Here is a 19,347-nt window from a genome sequence, read left to right as displayed (position 1 = left end):
ACGAAAAGGCCTCGTACTGTGCCTCGATGAGGCCGATGATTTTCTCAGGAACCCCCTTGCGTCTCAGGGCGCACCTATTCTCGTGATTGAGACGGTCGAAAGCTTTTTCGTAGTCAATGAATACCAAGTAAAGGGACTCTTGGAATTCGTTGACTTGCTCCAAAATGATGCGGAGCGTGACAATATGGTCCACACAGGATCTTCCGGCACGGAATCCGGCTTGCTGCCGCCGGAGAGTCGCATCGATCTTCTCCTGAATCCGGGCTAGGATAATTTTGCACAGAACTTTGAGAACGGTACACAGCAACATAATGCCTCGCCAGTTATCGCATACAGTCAGGTCACCCTTTTGGGCACCTTCACTAAGATACCTTGCATCCAGTCGACCGGGAAAGTTGCGGTGTCCTAGATATTACGAAATAAACGATGCAGTAGTTGTGCGGATGTCATGGGGTCAGCTTTGAGCATCTCGGCTGATATGCGGTCGACCCCTGGGGCTTTATTCGATTTCATGCTTTGGATGGCTGTTTGAATCTCTAGCAGTGATGGAGCTTCGGTATTGACACGTGTAATACGTCGGATCCTAGGCAGATCATGCCGAGGTGGTGATGGCCTGGTTGGCACTTGAAAAAGTTGTTCGAAGTGCTCGAACCAGCGTTTCGGCTGGTCAGTTGGGTCGGTCAATAACTGATCATTCGCGTCTTTCACAGGCATCGTTGCATTCATCTTCGCCCCGCTTAAGCGTCGTGAGATATCGTAGAGGAGGCGAATGTCCCCGGTTGCGGCGGCTCTCTCTCCTTCGTCGGCCAGAGAGTCTGCCCACGCTCGCTTGTCCCGTCGACATGAGCGTTTTACTTCCTTCTCAAGAGCCGTGTATCGTTGACGGGCTAAGACTTTGGCTCCTCTCGTTTTCGATCGCTCTATCGGGGCTTTGGCTTCTCTTCGCTCCTCTATCTTCCTCCAGGTCTCATCGGTGATCCATTGTTTTCTCTGGGTGCGTAGTTCACCCAGATTGTTCTCGCTGGTGGCGATGAAGGCATTCTTGATGCCGGTCCATTGGTCTTCCACGCTGCCACCTTCCGGAATATCTGCAGCACGCGTCTCCAGTTCTTCAACGAAGGACCGTTTCACCGTGGCATCTTCCAGTCGGCGTGTGTTGAATCGTCGTCCAACTCTTTCCTCCTGCCGACGAATCCGCGCAATGCGCAGGCGTATTTCGCCGATGAGGAGGTGATGATCAGACGCGATATCGGCACTACGTTTATTCCGTACATCAAGAAGGCTCCGTTTCCATTTTCGGCTGATGCAGATGTGGTCGATTTGATTTTCTGTAAAGCCGTCACGGAGACCCACGTGACCTTGTGAACCGGTCGATGGGGGAAGAGCGATCCCCGATCACCATGTCGTTATTACCACAAAATTCTGCGAACAGCTCTCCGTTTTCACTCATTTCTCCGAGACCATGGCGTCCCATAATGCGCTCATGGTTCGAGTTGTCGGATCCGATCTTCGCATTGAAGTCGCCCAAACAGATCTTGATATCACCCTTCGGAATTCTATCTACGACGGCATTGAATTGTCTGTATGTAGAAGTTCTCTTTGTCTTGCAGATCAGCAGCATCGGTTGGCGCATAACATTGGATTATAGTAAGGTTTCGGACCCGTGTTCTAAATCTGGCAACGATTATCCTTTCACTTATAGGTTCCCACTTCATAAGCGCAGAGTGTGCCTGAGCGCTTAGTAGGAAGCCAACTCCGCGATGCCGGGGAGCGTGTTCACCTCGTAAACCAGAGTATAGCAGAACTTGTCCCGACGGCGTTCTGTGTTCTCCAAAGTTTGGCCAACGGACTTCACTCAGTCCCAGGATCTCAAGCTTCATGCGGCGTGCCTCATTGGCAAGGTGTGCCAATTTACCCTGCTGGGCTAGGGTTAAAACGTTCCATGTTCCTATTCGTGTCCGTTGTTTCGCGCTAAGAGTCGTCGCCGTAAAATCAGTCCGTATTCTTTCATTATCGGATTCTCGAACAAATTGATGTTTCGGGAACAGTAGGTTGTTGGCCCAAGGTTCCCTATCTAACGGGATGAAGCTGCCATCTTAGGTATAGCTTTCGGGGAATAGCATTTCATACTCAGCCGCTGGATGCCAGAACAGACGCTGTTGGAGCCGCACCTCCTTGGTGAATAGACGCTCGATCAGTCGGATCAAATTTGTTTATAGTCCCACCCAACACCCGGACTAGGCTAGTGCGCTTTGAGCGGCACACGGTCGCTTTTTATAGAAGTTCAACCGAGCCCACTGTCGAACCCCACCAACTCTTAGGCAGACCCCACAGGACGCACCCTCTCACTCTAGCTGATGTCAGAAGGACAACAGTGCCCAGAGCTGCACTACCAGCTAAGTACGCAACCCTTAGCTGGCGGTCAATTGTCATCGGAAGACCCGTGGAAGCGTGAGTATTGGAACTTGTGAGGACCAGAGCTATGTTAGGCGCCCTTCCCGGATGTCAACTCACCATTTCGCAGCCCTCTAGAGTTATAGTGAATAAAAAACCTCGAGCATGAATAACATAAGATCAAAATTACAGAATCGATTACATAATTTATTGAAGTACATAATTTATTCAAAAAAGATTCACAGGAATCAAATATTTTGTTCAAATATTCGATATATCTACTGTTAATTTGAATATAAACTGAAAAACAAATCTTGCAAATATACTGCGGCCCGCTCCAACAGCTTAAAACTTCTGTGCGGCCCTTGATAGTGAGCATGCTGGGGACCCCTGGACTATAGTTTAACCACATACAAACAGACGTAACAGCGCCTCTAGTTGTGAAACGCACATCTATCAAATTCAAATTAATCGTTGAAGTCATGGTCGATGGTAATTTCTCTATAGTGTTAAGTCTGTTTATCTGGGGTTTAACCCCAGGTTTAACCACGTTGAACAGTGTGTGAGGTTATTTAGAGAGAAAAAGACATAAGGGTTGCTGACGTTCAATCACCTTTCTCTTTCAAGCGCATTGAAAAGATGTGGTTTGTTTTCATCGGGAAACGTTTCCCGATGAAAACAAACCCTATCCTTCGTAGGCGCTTGAAAGAGAGAGGTGATTGAACGTCAGCAACCTCTATAGGGGAAAAGACGGCTTTGGCAGGTTTTGTTCTATTATTGGCAGGGGGGTTTTTGTCGACCGAATTTTATAAAATTCAGCCGCAATATTAGTTGATATGCAAAGAATGTTTAGGCCAAATTTGAGCATTATCAGTCATAAAAAAAACCCTGACAAAAATAGAACAAAACCTGCTAAAGCCGTCTTTCCCCCTACTAACCGAGCTTGTGTCAAGCGTGGTGTCATCATCTACAATAGACATAGCCCGCTGTCATCACTAAAAAGCAATATGAAAAAAATAGTGCCCGGGACATCCTGGCTACGATCTGGCGATGGGCTAAACAATAGGATGTCAGTAGCCCGATACTAGCAGTAAAATTAAGGAGTATCCATCTTGCCCCGGCTGGCGATCTCGCCCCGTCCTCCCCTACTTATGACCACAGTAGAACATGAGTGTATTATAAATTTATGTTGCTATAGTGTATGTGTATGTTTTGTACTTCAAAGAGATACCTTTCTTGAATAAGAGCACTTAGGGTAAAGTGACCTATAGTGGACCCCCAACCAATAGTGGACACTCCAGCCATTTTTGCATTATTATTGCACAATGTCAACATTTTGCTATGAAGTTCTATCGGGAAAACCTACCTTACAGTCCTATGATTTGATTACATGCATTGGAAATGCTATGGAAACTCAAATTAGATGATTTTTTACAATTCTATAAAAAATAAACACGAGAGTGTCCATTATAGAAATATTTTGGGGGGTCCATAATAGGGAAGAAGAACGTCCCGAAACCGGACATGAAAATCAAATGAAGTGTCGACTATATATAGCAATTTCCTATTATGGACCCCCAGGGGGTCTACTATAGGGCGAATTCAGTTAGACTTTAAAATGTTAATTTCAACGAATAACGTCGTGTATTTGGGTGTTTTATGTATGTATCGTGAAGAGGGGATGCAGAGCTTGTTGTTAGATATCAAGCAGAGTTAATATGTTGAACATTTCTAAGCCTTATGACAGGAAGAGTAAAATTTCGCTACTAGGGGGTCCACTATTGGGCATTTTACCCTATATGCTGCTTCTATGCAACAATGTACGTTACACGCTTGTTTGCAATTTTCACTATACGTTCCCGTTTTTTCTCCGTTCTTGGTTCGATTGTATTGTTATTAGCATTAAAACTCACGCAGGGCAGGCAGGCAGTAACTGTAGGTATGTGACCGTTTGTAAATAAACTAAAATATCCTACTGGAAAGGTATTAATAAAAACAATTTTCTTTTAATTTTCAGATAGCGCTTTAAAAATGGATAATATTGAAGCTTTATTGGAGAAGCAAGTATGCTTGATTCAACGAATGGAAACATTTTTCGAGCTTCAGGCATGTAAGCCGGATATTGTTCCCGATGTCAACGAACTCAACGCACAGTTACTCCACTCAAAAAATGGATTTGACCAGGCAAAACATTCTTTAACCAAATTTCGCCAACAGCTTGCTACTAAATATGTAGAAGTCATTAGAAAAATGCAACGGAATCAGCTACTTATAATTGACTTGATGGAGAAGGTGGGTGAGAAGGAAAATATAAAACACGTCCTGCAGGAACAGAACGGACAAATGAAACCAATCGGATCCACCAAAACAGCAACGACAGATAAGATGTTATTGTCCGAATATCAGAAATCGCCATTCGTGGCGAAAATGAAGCCTCGATGCCTTTCGTTTCTGGATTTCAACTTCAATATCAATCACGAAGAGTTTGAACAAATTCCTAAGTATATGCGAGGCCGAGAGAACCTGGACGAACTGATGGCATTCATGCAAACGGTTATTGTTCCATGCTTTGAGGAAAAGTATACCTTGCTGTACAAGAATAAGAAGGCGGTGACCAACCAGCAGGATCTGGCGCTATGGAAGATTTTCAATCAACAGCAAACGGCATTCCCAAGTATGTACCTTAATTATAGTAAGACCAAATAGGTTGTATGTTTCGATCTGAGACATTTCGATCATGAAACGTTTCTTAGAGTATAATCAATACACTGCCTTATGGCATAATATTTACGATTTATTGAAAATTCAAACAAAAAAATCTCTTTTATTGTTTTAGAACAATTTAAGGATAGATGTTAAACTGATTTTCAACATATTAGGGAATATTTAGTCTGAATTTGATCTATGTGGCGATAACGGTCCATAGAAGCGAAATATTATATTATTTATAAGCGTCGCATTGTAAGTAGCAGAATAAGCCCTTGTAAAATTACGACGACGGTGTTGAACTTAATCTGTAGATAAAAAAAAACACCTTAATAAAGATTAAAAAAAAAAATTACGACGAATCGTCTGTCGGGGTCAGTTGGGATACTGCAATTTCTCATTTTCTATGGGAGATGTCACGGATGTTCTGTTCACATATCTACCCCTTTCAATATCTATAGAAACGTGAAGGATGAATGGCATGCTACAAAAATCTCAAAAAAATATTTGTTCCGTGACAGGGCATGAACGTGTGCAATATCTGCTTTATGTTTGTGTTTATTACCACTTTCAACTCAATGAATTAAAGGAACATGATTAATTTTATCGACTAGTCACTATTCTTTGCATATAAACTATTGAAATAATTTAGAAATTTTAATTTTAAAATAAAGCACAACATCCTTTGTACCTCCCCTCGGATATGTGATCTTGCCACGATGGGTGGGCTTACGACATTAGCACTGATATGGCAACCAAAGACATATCCTGTCGTGGTGGTATCATATGTTGATAATTTTTGTTTAATGCCGCGTTACATATCTGGCATTGACGCACTAATTTAGGGCATTTGCATGATCCAACGGACATCGTGTCTTGGAGCCTTGAATGGTAGTGCAGTCAGACAGAGGCCTTTTTCATCAGTGATAATAATGTGAGTTCTCTTCTTTTCGGCAATACTTTTCTGATGCGTTCCCTGTGACGATGAGTCGTAGCCACGCTTATATTTAGCTAGCTAGGCATTTTATTGATAAACAATGTATTCAAGACATTCATAGGGAATTGACTACTGGATTCTCACTGAGTAGAAGTTTTTTTTTTAAACTAGGAACGTGGTGCCAGTCTTATTTTATTATGTCTCACTTTGTATAGCCATAATAAAAAATACCACACATTATAATGATGGTATATGAACAATCTTATAACGGCTTCATTTTCAATAATTTTTACTAATAGTAGGGAATAGGCGTCATGAAGCTTTACTTTGCCACCTAAAAGTGAAAAAAAAAACCAACTTAATCCACCGAGTAGTGATACTGCCTTTCTCGCATTTAGCCAGGACACCAACCTTATATGAAGATAGTGCAGTTCGATGTATTATTTCTTAATAACTTTTAAACGCAACAGTCGATCGTAATAAAATTCAATAGTAATCAACTAGGCTTTACCACCGTTCGAATCAAACTTGTTGCGAGAAAATCGGTTAAGGATTACTATATGAAAAGTTGTCTAATGTTTTTCATAGCTTTTGTGCACATACATACACACAGACAGACAGGCATTTGATCAGATTGCGGATTTTTTTGCCGCTTAGGATTGCTATGATCGGGATGGGTTTTTGAAAGTTGACAAGTGATTATGCCGGAAGAACTAGTCTACTTTGACCAAATGAACACCGGACTGTGGGAATCAGCTAACATAATCCTCTTGAAAACTTTCAGGAATGTGGTTTGGTCAGTCAAGTCAGTCACATAGGACAAAGTCTAGTTAAAATGTAAATTTGAATATGTCAGTATTATTTGTATGTACGTTAAGCGTTAATTATTTATTGAGTTATTTCTATAATTGTGAGTTGTGTCATTAATGTAAAACACACCTTATCTTCTATATTTTAGATCTGTTATTGTCACTGTGTTGTTGTCGGTTGTCTGTTAAGTTTCAACTTAAATGTCTTATATAACTTCGTCTTATTAGTGTTTTAGTCATTGTTAGATACAGTGTGTATACTACAAAAGGATCTTCCCTCCCCCTTCATACGGGAGCTTGGCAGAAGGAAGGCGTGCGATATGTGCCATCACAAATATTGCCCTCCGCTCGCTTTCAAATCGACTTCTATATAAAAACATTCTTCATGCCTGCCGTATCCTAACGGAACTATCAATTCTATACTTTCGCCTCTAATGCTATCATGAACATGTACGTCCAAGTTTGGAAGATGATATTAGCATTTCCATATCATTACAAAAGGATTGTTAAGTATTGCCTTACAAATCCTGTGTCAAATTCCTCTATCTATCAATATCTGCTTTCTCCTTTTATCAAATTCTATTTTCTCTTTTATAGCTCAATCTCTACTTTTTTCTTTTGTCTTTCTTCTAGGTCAGAATTTCAATTTAATATTTTTCTTTCTAATAGTAAAGTAAACAATTTCTCAAACACAACAAAAAAATCCTATCTAAATACCTAAATCTATATTTCATTCATTTTTTCATTTCTATTTTTTTTTATTCCTACGGTTTTTTCTTAATTGATTTCTGGTTTACTAGGTATTATGTTAAGACTTATCATCAGAACCAATGCAATGTTTATGTAGGAAATATTCATTGTTATGGAGAAACATAAATTCAGATTCCTATCATTAAGCTATTTTCTATTCATTTAATTGTATCGAAATTACCATTTTGAATTTTCCAACCTGATGCAAATCCTGATAAGTCTAAATAGTTCTCCACTCCTAATTGATTTGAAATTTGAATGTCTCTAAAATAGAAGACTAATCTATTGCGATTCATGATTCTCAATTTCAATCTATATTACGATTGTACGACATTTCGCGGTAAAACATTCCGTGGTGTACCAGTTCGCGGTCTACCACTTCGCGTTCAGTATCATATCGCGGTTTATATTATTTGGCGGTATACCATTCCGCGGTTAGTACTATTTCGCGGTGAACTTTTTCGCGGTTAATACTAATTCGCAGGTTTAATTTCACTAATGTTACAAATAGTTCAATAATGTGTTCTTTAGCTTTGAAAAGCCTCAAAATTCACTTAGGGTAATTCGCCAAATGTTGAACGGCTAATTTCTTCGCCTATTGTGCATTTCTTATAGAACTTCAAAAATAGGCGACAAAATTAGCCGTTCAACAATTGTCGGTTTCCCCTAATCATTGTGTAAGTAAATAATCATTGAGTTTACACCAGACCAGTATAAATTCAAATCCCAAAAAAATATTGTGGGCAAAACATATTTGCAAATACGACTATGTAAAGAAGGCGAAACAACACATGTGCACTTCGCCTTATACCGTGCAAATGCGAACATTTAAAAAGGGCAAACCAACAGCTTTCACATTCTACCGGGTAAATGCAAATATTTAAAGAAAGCAAAACATAACATTTTACTTTCTACCGGGCAAATGAGAATATTTAAAGAAGGCGAAACAACAGATTTTGCCTTATACCGGGCAAATGCAAACATTTGGAGAAAGCAAAACAACACAGTTTGCCTAATACCGGGCAAATGCAAATATTTAAAGAAGGCAAAACATCACAATTTACCTTATACCGGGCAAATGCGAACATTTAAAGAAGGCAGCACATGATATTTCGTCTAATATCGGCTAACATTTAAGGAAGATACATTTTGCCTTATGAATAATTTCCGTCTTCTGAGTTCTACCTAAATATCATACCTTTTTAAGCTATTAAGACAGCGAGCTTTATCATATGATATAGTGCATCTTGATGGCAAAGTTCACACATCTAATTATCATATTTACAATAATGTATATGTCTCTTGGAAATAACATAAAATAATGCGTAAAAAAAAGAAACATGCTAGAAAGGAAAACACAATGAAAAAAACGGCCATATAAAGAAGAGGGAATTAAGAGTTGGTAGAAAAGAAAGAAAGGGGCCCTCCTTAGCCGTGCGGTAAGACGCGCGGCTACAAAGCAATACCATGCTGAGGGTGGCTGGGTTCGATTCCCGGTGCCGGTCTAGGCAATTTTCGGATTGGAAATTGTCTCGACTTCCCTGGGCATAAACGTATCATCGTGTTAGCCTCATGATATACGAATGTAAAAATGGTAGCCTAGCTAAGAAACCTCGCAGTTAATAGCTGTGCAAGTGCTATATGAACACTAAGCTGCGAGACGGCTCTGTCCCAGTGTGGGGATGTAATGCCAAGAAGAAGAAGAAGAAAAGAACTATGTATTAAAAGTACAAAAAAAGTTAAAAAGATAAGTTAAGCTTAAATACCGCGGAACGGAGCGCCGCGAAATTATATATTCCGCAAAAAGGAATACCGCCAAATTGTATAAACCGCGAAACAGATTACCGCCAAATGATACAGACCGCGAAATGGTACACCGCGAAATAGTTTACCGCGGAATTACAACCTATCATATCCTACCTGTGGCCACGCGTTGGCTTCGCTACTTCCAGTTGACGAGAAATTGGTTAATTTCCCGACCCCTTGGAAAGTGCTAATGAGCCCTAGCGGATCCTCCATGTAAAGAGCTATACCTGATAAGTATGCCGGGACATACGATCAGGGGCTCAGTCTGCAAAGCAGCCGATCCACTGTGAATCGTTAGAGTTGCACTGAAGTGCTCCAGTTGTGATATGATACACAGATGAATATTATCTTCAGTGCCGTCAACCCCCGTGGCCTTGGCTAGCCTTTAAATACTTGCGGAAGTATTTAAAACTATAAACTATGAAACGGATTGTCCCAATGCGATGGGGAACATAATGCCAATAACAAAGATAAAGCTACTTGTGTAAATAGGCGATCAGGTCGTAGTTGGGAATCTATAATAAATTAATTCATAAGTTACCTGTTGATAGGTTGCAGATATGATGGCGATGAAATTAGAAAAAATAGTCTAACTATAGTCCTCCATTATGTTCATTTGATTCTGTCCAATGGTTCCAATGTTCTAAGTGTCTTCCGAGAATTTTTATATTTTTTAAGATGAACTTGTATTACGCTCAAGTCGTAAGCCAGAATGTGGTGTGCAGCAAACATTTTTTTTTTTTCGAAAATTCATTTGTCTTCAAATTGGGTAATACAATAAGGTTTGATGTTTGTTATGCACATACACTGGTGGAAAAAATATAAAGACAAGCTCGTTTTCCATACAAAATGGCCTTGTTGGGAGGAATCGAGTTTCCGATCCTTGAACATGATGAAAATAGGAGGAAAGACGGCTTTGGCAGGTTTTATTCTATTATTGGCAGGGGGATTTTTGTCGACCAAATTTTATGAAATTTGGCCACAATATTCTTTGATATGCATAGAATGTTTAGGCCAAATTTGAGCCTAGTCAGTCATAAAAAACCCCCTGCCAATAATAGAACAAAACCTGCCAAAGCCGTCATTCCCTATATGAAAATCATGCTTGTCTTTATATTTATTTCCGGCGGTATATTTCACTTAATTTCAACTCTCATTTTGTTTCTAATAATTCAAAAAAATCATTATTTTTGCTTCTAATTTCAGACATAAAATTTGTCACCCAAGGAGACATCGCCCGAAAGATGGGACGATTGATCGATAAAAAGATCAACGTCAAGTTGCAGATGTTGCGCCATTTACACATTCTCCAGGAAACCAGGAATGAGGGTACCGTCTATTATCTTTGGTGTCGCGATTGTTGATTGAACTTCTCATACCATGCTTTCGTTAATTCCGTTTGTTTTCTTAAGGTTGTATAAATATATGTTTATTTTATTCTATGACACTGCCCCGAATGTCACCCCAATATTTTTTTTACACGGTTGGTATTCTTTAATTTCCCGGTCAACCTGATTTTTCACAGCTTTTTAAATACCACCTGAATTTTCTTTGATTTTTTGTGAATTTTTTCATGGGGTTAACTCATAGTTTCATCAACGCTGAAGGTCGTAATCAACTAAAACCCACCCGTGTAAAAAAAGAACCGGGTGTAACCCGAACGCCAGTACCCCGAAAGGATATTGTCCCGAATAACTTATTATCCCGAATGGTCACTACCCCGAATTTGTCAAAAAAAATAAAATAAAAAAAACGTACTCACTTTTTCCCTCACTTTTAGATTGCGTTTCAATAATAAAGTTGAAAATAGAAACTAATCAGTCGAAAATAACATTTCGATCGTGTGACTTTAATTTGCCACCAAAATCTATGCAACATATTTCAAAAAATCCAAAATAATTTAAAGAAAAATCACATGGTAATTAATATGCATTGATATTTCTCTCTTACTTTTCAAATTATCCAAGCTAGGCCTCAATCCCAGGTTAATAAAATGGATTGAATCATATTTGACTGGCAGAACCCAGAGAGTAAGATTTGATGGATGTTTGTCAAAACAAGTTAAGGTTACATCTGGAGTACCACAAGGATCCCACCTTGGTCCATTGTTATTCATCTTATTCGTCAACGATGTGAATCATGTTTTGAATTACCTGAATGTTTCAATTTACGCAGATGACATGGATCTCTTTGTCGGAATGCGTAAGCGATCTGGTCTACTAATGTTTGAAAATGAAAGCAACGGTTTTGATAAATATGGTGAGAAAGATCTGTTACAACTGAATATAAAAAGTGCCATTCAATCTCGTTTACAAGAAAGATCAATACGGCACAAGAACAAATATACATAGGTCAGAAAACAGTTGAAAGATGCAAACTAATTAGAGATTTAGGTATCATTCTGGACTCCAAATTATCGTTTATAGATCACTATAATAATATTATCTATAAAGCAAGCAACATGCTTAGTTTTATCAAAAGATTCAGTTATAATTTCAATGATCCTTACACAATCAAAACTTTGTACGTTGCACATGTTAGGCCTCATTTAGAATACTGCAGTGTAGTTTGGGCTCCGTATCATGAAACACATGTAAACCGCATAGAATCAGTTCGGAAACAATTTTTCTTTTTGTGCTCCGAAAACTAGGGTGGACGTCTCTACCATTGCCTCCTTATGAATCACGGTGTTTATTAATTAACCTAGAAGAACTCAAAAAACGCAGGGAATTCTCAATGATAGCTTTCATGAACGATATTATCACACAAAGAGTGGATAGTAGTGAAATTTTGGCAAATATTATTTTTACGCCCCTATCCGTCCACTTAGAAATAGAAGTCTATTTTATATCAATAATCAAAGAACAAACTATGGCAGAAATGGCCCAATAAATAGAATGATGACATGTTATAATGCACATTGTGAAACAATTGATGTAACGATGAGTAAAACTAATCTAAAAAAAGTGTTCTTCTCTAGACAAGTTAGGTAATGACTGAAGTACACATAAACTAGATAATAAGTATTTATTGTACAAAGTATAATTGGTCTACATTTGATTGACGGCAAATAAATAAATAAATAAATAAACATTCAGGATGAGTAAAAATTTGAGAAAATGTAAATCGTGTAAAAACAGAATGAGGCATTCACTCTTTCGCATTATTCCGGGCAAGCGCGTGCTTTAAAAGAAGGTGTCATTTTCTTCCTCACTTTATTCCGGGCTTATGCGTGCTTTTAAAGGAGACATTAACGTTTCCGCATTATTCCGGGCAAGTGCGTGCTTTAAAAGAAGGTGTCATTTACTCCCCCACTTTATTCCGGGCAGATGTGAAGGAAGCATTCTCTTATTTATTTGGAGGTGATCGGGGCAATATGGGCCACCTGAGGAAATCGTTTCGAAAAGCGCTGGAAAGCTCAAAACAACACCGTTCAAATGTAGTTGACTTATACTAGAGAATTTTACCTTTCATATTACGTCGATGAATGACGAAAAATGCGTTTGGAAATTGTTGGAATGCACTTTTGAAAATGTATTGATTTCAATGTGTGTTCCCAACTATAGGGGCAATATGAGCCACCATTTGGGGCAGTATGAGCCACCCTTCCAAAACCTTTATTTAGGCGAAAAAAGTATCGTAATATGGAAGAAAAGATCATATAACTTTTACATGATAAAACTTGTCAATAAGCTCAAAATGAGGGTGGCTCATATTGCCCCGTATGTTCATATTGCCCCTACTGCCCCTATTATCAGACTACGGCCGGAGTGGTCTGTGCAATACATAAAAGTCTTCTCCATTCAGCTCGGTCCATGGCTGCACTTCGCCAACCACACACCTGCACACCGTATCGAATGACAACGGCCAACGATGCATAAACTTCGCAGCCTCCCGCGGAATGGTAGTCCGAAGCACCTTCTTTCCCCGCAAAAATATCCACAAGGCCACATGGAGATCACCTAACCAAGAAACGGAAAACCAAATCGACCACTTTCTAATCGACGGTAAATTCTTCTCCGACATCACGAACGTCCGCACTTACCGCAGTGCGAATATTGAATCCGACCACTACCTCGTTGCAGTATGCCTGCGCTCAAAACTCTCGACGGTGTACAACACGCGTCGAAGTCGGACTTAACATTGGGCGGCTACAAGACGGTAGAGTAGCCCAAGAATACGCGCAGCAGCTGGAAGTGGCACTCCCAACGGAAGAGCAGCTAGGCGCAGCGTCTCTTGAAGATGGCTGGAGAGATATTCGATCCGCCATTGGTAGCACCGCTACCGCTGCACTTGGCACGGTTCCCCCCGGATCAGAGAAACGACTGGTATGACGGCGAATGTGAGCAGTTAGTAGAAGAGAAGAATACAGCATGGGCGAGATTGCTGCAACACCGCACGAGGGCGAACGAGGCACGATATAAACAGGCGCGGAACAGACAAAACTCGATTTTCCGGAGGAAAAAGCGTCCGCAGGAAGATCGAGACCGTGAAGAGACGGAGCAAGTGTACCGCGCTAATAACCCACGGAAGTTCTATGAGAAGAACCGTTCACGTAAGGGCCACGTGCCACAGCCTGATATGTGTAAGGACAACCTTCTTACGAACGAGCGTGAGGTGATCCAAAGGTGGCGGCAGCACTACGAAGAGCACCTGAATGGCGATGTGGCAGACGAAGATGGCGGTATGGTGATGAACCTGGGGGAACGCGCGCAGGACATAATTCTACCGGCTCCGGATCTCTAGGAAATCCAGGAGGAGATTGGCCGGCTGAAGAACAACAAAGCCCCTGGGGTTGACCAACTACCAGGAGAGCTATTTAAACACGGTAGTAGAGCACTGGCTAGAGGGCTGCACTGGGTCATTACCAAGATTTGGGAGGAGGAAGTTTTGCCGCAGGAGTGGATGGAAGGTGTCGTGTGTCCCATCTACAAAAAGGGCGATAAGCTGGATTGTAGCAACTACCTAGCAACACATTGCTGAACGCCGCCTACAAGGTACTCTCCCAAATTTTATGCCGTCGATTAGCACCAATTGCAAGGGAGTTCGTGGGGCAGTACCAGGTGGGTTTTATGGGCGAACGCTCCACCACGGACCAGGTGTTCGCCATTCGCCAAGTACTGCAGAAATGCCGCGAATACAACGTGCCCACACATCATCTATTCATCGACTTCGAAGCCGCATATGATACAATCGATCGGGACCAGCTATGGCAGTTAATGCACGAACACGGATTTCCGAATAAAGTGACACGGTTGATCAAAGCGACGATGGATCGGGTGATGTGCGTAGTTCGAGTTTCAGGGACATTCTCGAGTCCCTTCGAAACCCGCAGAGGGTTACGGCAAGGTGATGGTCTTTCGTGTCTGCTATTCAACATCGCTTTGGAAGGGGTAATACGGAGAGCAAGGATTAACACGAGTGGTACAATTTTCAATAAGTCCGTCCAGCTATTTGGCTTCGCCGACGACATAGATATTATGGCACGTAACTTTGAGAAGATGGAGGAAGCCTGCATCAGACTGAAGAGGGAAGTCACGCGGATCGGACTAGTCATCAACACGTCGAAGACGAAGTACATGATAGAAAGAGGTTCAAGAGAAGACAATGTGAGCCACTCACCACGAGTTTTCATCGGTGGTGACGAAATCGAGGTGGTAGAAGAATTTGTGTACTTGGGCTCACTGGTGACTGACACGAGACCTGGACGATGCTCGTGGAGGACCAACGCGCACTAGAAGTTTTCGAAAGGAAAGTGCTGCGTACCATCTATGGTGGGGTGCAGATGGCGGACGGTACGTGGAGGAGGCGAATGAACCACGAGTTGCATCAGCTGTTGGGAGAACCATCCATCGTTCACACCGCGAAAATCGGACGACTGCGGTGGGCCGGGCACGTAGCCAGAATGTCGGACAATAACCCGGTGAAAATGGTTCTCGACAACGATGCGACGGGCACAAGAAGGCGAGGTGCGCAGCGGGCAAGGTGGATCGATCAGATGGAAGATGAGTTGCGGACCCTACGTAGACTGCGTGGTTTGCGACGTGTAGCCATGGACCGAGCCGAATGGAGAAGACTCTTATATACCGCACAGGCCACTTCGGCCTTGATCGGACAAGCGGCGGGTCAAATGCGGCTATAATGATCATTTACGGACTGCATATATTTTTTTCTGAATGAAACGAGCAAATTTATCTTAAATCTACACCATCCTTCTCATTTAAACTGATCCACAGTTTTTAAATATGAGATTTTTTGTCATTTTACAGATGGTCTTCAAATAAAGTTAGGTACCTAGGATTTGATTTAGAGATGGGCAAAACAGCTCATTGCAGTGAGCGGATCTGATCCGTTCAGCTCATTGAAAAGAGTCAGCTCCTTGGATCAGCTCTTCAGTTCTTTAGTGCTACATATATTAAAACATAATTGTTAATATTAATTGTTCAAAAATTTGAAAAATTTATGTCATTCATTAATTTATTCATTCATTCATCATTCATCTATTTACCTCACTTTGAAATTTTTAAAATGTTAAGCTACTGTGAGGTAATAATTTCTATTGAAAAGCCGACAATTTTAAACTAATAACATTTATTACGCCTTTCTGACCGTAACATTTTCTCTGATTATATCCAGGAAATTTCCCGAAGGTTAATTTGATGAGCGAATTCTAGTACATCTCTCTAATATTTCATTATTATTGCATATTAAACAATTATATATTTTTATATAAAAATGCCATCAGGGCACCCGATTGAAGTGATTTGGGTAGGAAGAGTAGGATTGACAACATTTTGTGGATAAAGGACAAACTCAATATGAAAAATGAAAGCTAGATTGTTCGAACTTCTTCTGGAAGAAGATTATCTATTCATCCCGTGGATTTTGCAAAAGTGTCTCTACTTATGGAACCACCAAACCCATTGTGGCCCTTCTAACGGGACTTTGATCAAATACAAATAATAATATCAAGATCATCAAATCTTTTGTCATGTTGTTATGACCAGTCCTAAAGGCATGTACATTGCTACAATAGATGGTAGTAGCATCACCATCATCATCATTATGAGATTTCTATACGTTTTCCTGGCCATTTGGTTCTGGAAGCCTCAGAGAAATAGCGGTCAAAACTAAGATCAAACTATTCGACATGCTTATTTAAGTTGAAAAGAATATTTTTTGTTTGCTCAACATTTCTCAAAATATCTTCACCATAGGTTTTTTTTTAACTATGTAGTTGGTTTGTTATTAATTGGCCCTGTAGCTAATAATTTAGTAACAAAACAAACAACAAATTTAGTAACTAAATAAAATTGTTCTTTTTCTTATACCGTAACCGGACCAACCCGGATAGCCGCACGCTACGGCGCTGGTCACCCGGTCAGGTACCCATATAAGGTGTAGAGTATTAACTGAATTCAGTTCCTCAATTTGAGTAAAAAGACTTCACTATTCCATTTACTTCTATAGTGGTAATGCACAAACCCACCATCAATGTTAGATAGTCGTCTGCAAATCCATGGGTAACAAAACCGCCATTATTAAGTAGTCGCAATAGCGTATCTGCAACAAGATTCCATAAAAGTGGAGATAATACTCCCCCACTAGCTCATATTGCCCCGTATGTTCATATACTACTGCCACTATAGTTTATCGCTTTTTGATTATGCTGTCACCTTTGACCAATTCATATTTTGCGTCAACCATAATTTTTAACCATTAGGATTCCATATTATTGTAATGTTTAAAGCAAAATAAATCAAATAACTTATACTTAACAGTTCCATTTGTACTGCTATCTTCAAAGAACTTCCATCGTATTACATCTGCATCTTGTCCAAACTTGCTTCAACCAGTTTCGTGTTGGTTTGACTTTTGTTTTTCTGTGGAGCAGGCTTCTCCTTTGAGGATTTCTTTTCTGGCTTTTTGGCCACAATATGTGCGTGCAGATCTTGGAATTTTTTATCCGATTTTTCACGTTTGTCCTGCACATTAATCTGCAATAGATATTTGTTAATAAGTAAATTCGGTAAACCATTAAATCAATCATGTGTAGAATAACCTTTTTAAGTTTTGATGTTACTTCTTTCGCTTTTTTCACATTACTTTTCTTTCCCTGATTAACGGCAAATACATTCTTAACTTTCTTGGCGGTCTGCTTCTGTTGGTTGCGATTTTTGATGTTTCGTTTGCCCATTATTGGAATCTTCTGCGCCTGTAATAAACATAGAAAAGACATTATTAGATATCTTGGCAGTATTTAATAAAAAGTTACATTTTCGTTTAACATCCTGCTGGACATCATCTGATGTCGATCGTTTCAGCTTTTTACCATTCGAGCATAAAATTTCTTGCGTCAAATAGAACGTAACTCGCATCATATCCTTATTAGGTGCCACATTTCTAACGAATGCGATTTCTTTTAAGTTGTCCCTCAACGGAATGCCCATATTTTTCTCCACCAAATCTCTGGCTAGGGTTTTGTTATCGTCAACTCCTTTTGCGAAGCAATAAACATGCACTAATGGAAAGTGCTTTAGTTCGATTGTTCCGCTGCCTAGTAAGGCCACAAAGTTTTCTAAATGTTCTACAGCAAGTGCCGGAAGGTTCATTATAATATGAATTTTTCCTGCGAATGTATTATTTTTGTTTTTTTGAACAATTAACGTTTTTATCTCGTCTTGGATAAAGTCTATACCATTTTTGTTGAAGCATGTAATTCGGCTTTGAACCTTATTTTTTGTGCTGTTATGTATCAAAGCCTTGTATGAATCGGGATTCAAGTCATTAGCCAAAACCATGCATCCTTTTTTAGCTGCTGGAATACTGAAAGGCCCTACGCCTGCATACACATCGAGAAGGCAATCCTCTTTATTCAACATTTCAACTACACGCCCATGCTCCGTCGACAGTCTTGAGTTCCAATATACCTTTGAAAAATCAAATTCAAAAAAGCATCCATTTTCCTTCAACGAAACTTGATAGTCTTCATCTCCGCAAAGCAGTTCCATTTGAAAGTTTCGGTAAGTGTTATCTATCGTGACCAGCTTGTTGACTACCGTCCGGCAGCCAACGACTTTATCCATGACAACCTGGCCAATAAGTATTTTGTATGGTAATAAATGATCCTTCAGGTTCAAGTGTATCACATGGCCAACTCTGGAAAACGCCGTCATAGCCTCTTTGTCCTCCGGCAAAACTGCTTTTAATATCTCGTCGTATTTCCAATTATCATATCCAAGGTTCATCTCCTCCCAAACCAGATTGCTTTTGCTCAAACCCTTATCTTCAAGGCTAGCCTCTTGCAGGTCTTCCCATGATTTTACTCCCAGAGGATGCAGCGTTATTTTGCGCTCGGCGGAATTTACCGGCTTGTATTTTTCAACCTTCAGTAAAAGCTTTTTCACAGATGAACATATTTGATTGAAATCTAATTCACGGGGAACCACTAGCTGTGGAACGGTGACACGTTTATCAAAAGCACTCTTGTCCAGCACCGTCATTCCACGGACAGCAGCTGGTGGAATAAGATCCGCGCAGGACATGTTCCGAAAATAATGCCGCCAGCGAGCAGCTAACAGCTCTGGAGTTCTAGATAGAGATTCACTCAACAATCTGTGGAGAAGCATTCAAAATGTTTAATCTTTTGTTTACCTTGTCAGACTGAAAGTACTTTTTTAGTTTATTGAATTTTACAAGACGAATATTGAAAATTGATGCAAAAATTAATCGAAATTCCCCAGATCGAAAGTAACCGCGCCGCGTGGACACGTTGTTGATGTTTTTTTTGTGTTTTTTTTATGTTTTGTTTACCAACAGAAAAACGATAAAAACGATAAGAGACTGCTACTTATAACCCAGGGTGGCCAGATTATATTTTGATAAATCTGTACACGGACAGATAAATCAACCCAAACTTTGAGTTCAATAAGTCATTTTATGAGA

At 40.2% G+C, this 19,347-nt stretch overlaps 2 protein-coding genes across 6 annotated transcripts; one reads left to right on the top strand and one right to left on the bottom strand.

The window, feature by feature from the left end:
• The first annotated feature begins 4,198 nt into the window (after positions 1–4,198).
• Positions 4,199–11,570, top strand: LOC134211152 (spindle and kinetochore-associated protein 1-like). Its single transcript, XM_062687794.1, has 3 exons — positions 4,199–4,333; positions 4,412–5,068; positions 10,609–11,570. Exons 1-3 carry the CDS (start codon positions 4,213–4,215, stop codon positions 10,764–10,766), a joined length of 936 nt encoding a protein of 311 aa, XP_062543778.1. The 5' UTR covers positions 4,199–4,212; the 3' UTR covers positions 10,767–11,570.
• Positions 11,571–17,108: 5,538 nt separating this feature from the next.
• LOC134211149 (tRNA (guanine(37)-N1)-methyltransferase) lies at positions 17,109–19,224 on the bottom strand. Of its 5 annotated transcripts, none has more exons than XR_009978946.1 (5): positions 19,076–19,224; positions 18,101–19,017; positions 17,735–18,031; positions 17,465–17,617; positions 17,263–17,399 (listed from the first exon to the last, which is right to left on the bottom strand). XR_009978946.1 is itself a non-coding variant. In XM_062687791.1 (3 exons), exons 1-3 carry the CDS (start codon positions 19,029–19,031, stop codon positions 17,223–17,225), a joined length of 1,680 nt encoding a protein of 559 aa, XP_062543775.1. In that variant the 3' UTR covers positions 17,109–17,222. The 5 variants fall into 5 exon arrangements, 1 of the variants encoding a protein (XP_062543775.1); XR_009978944.1 differs by having other exon boundaries at positions 17,678–18,031; positions 19,076–19,223; XR_009978945.1 differs by having other exon boundaries at positions 17,678–18,031; positions 18,101–18,993; positions 19,057–19,207.
• Between the last annotated feature and the right edge of the window lie 123 nt (positions 19,225–19,347).

This window comes from Armigeres subalbatus, chromosome 2 (assembly GCF_024139115.2).
Source record: "Armigeres subalbatus isolate Guangzhou_Male chromosome 2, GZ_Asu_2, whole genome shotgun sequence".
NCBI classification, from domain to species: Eukaryota; Metazoa; Arthropoda; class Insecta; order Diptera; family Culicidae; genus Armigeres; species Armigeres subalbatus.
The sequence above is the reverse complement of the archived record's forward strand: the minus strand, read 5'-3'. Positions and strand labels throughout refer to the sequence as shown.

Bases quoted from the DNA above. Each gene is read 5' to 3' on its own strand.
- LOC134211152 (XM_062687794.1), top strand. From the start codon at position 4,213: ATGTACGTTACACGCTTGTTTGCAATTTTCACTATACGTTCCCGTTTT. The intron at 4,334-4,411 runs GTATGTGACCGT...TTTAATTTTCAG, and splicing joins CAGGCAGGCAGTAACTGTAG to ATAGCGCTTTAAAAATGGAT. The intron at 5,069-10,608 runs GTATGTACCTTA...TTCTAATTTCAG, and splicing joins ACAGCAAACGGCATTCCCAA to ACATAAAATTTGTCACCCAA.
- LOC134211149 (XM_062687791.1), bottom strand. From the start codon at position 19,031: ATGCTTCTCCACAGATTGTTGAGTGAATCTCTATCTAGAACTCCAGAG. The intron at 17,609-17,672 runs TTTTTATTAAAT...CAGGCGCAGAAG, and splicing joins ATGTTAAACGAAAATGTAAC to ATTCCAATAATGGGCAAACG. The intron at 17,400-17,464 runs GTTATTCTACAC...TATCTATTGCAG, and splicing joins TAACATCAAAACTTAAAAAG to ATTAATGTGCAGGACAAACG.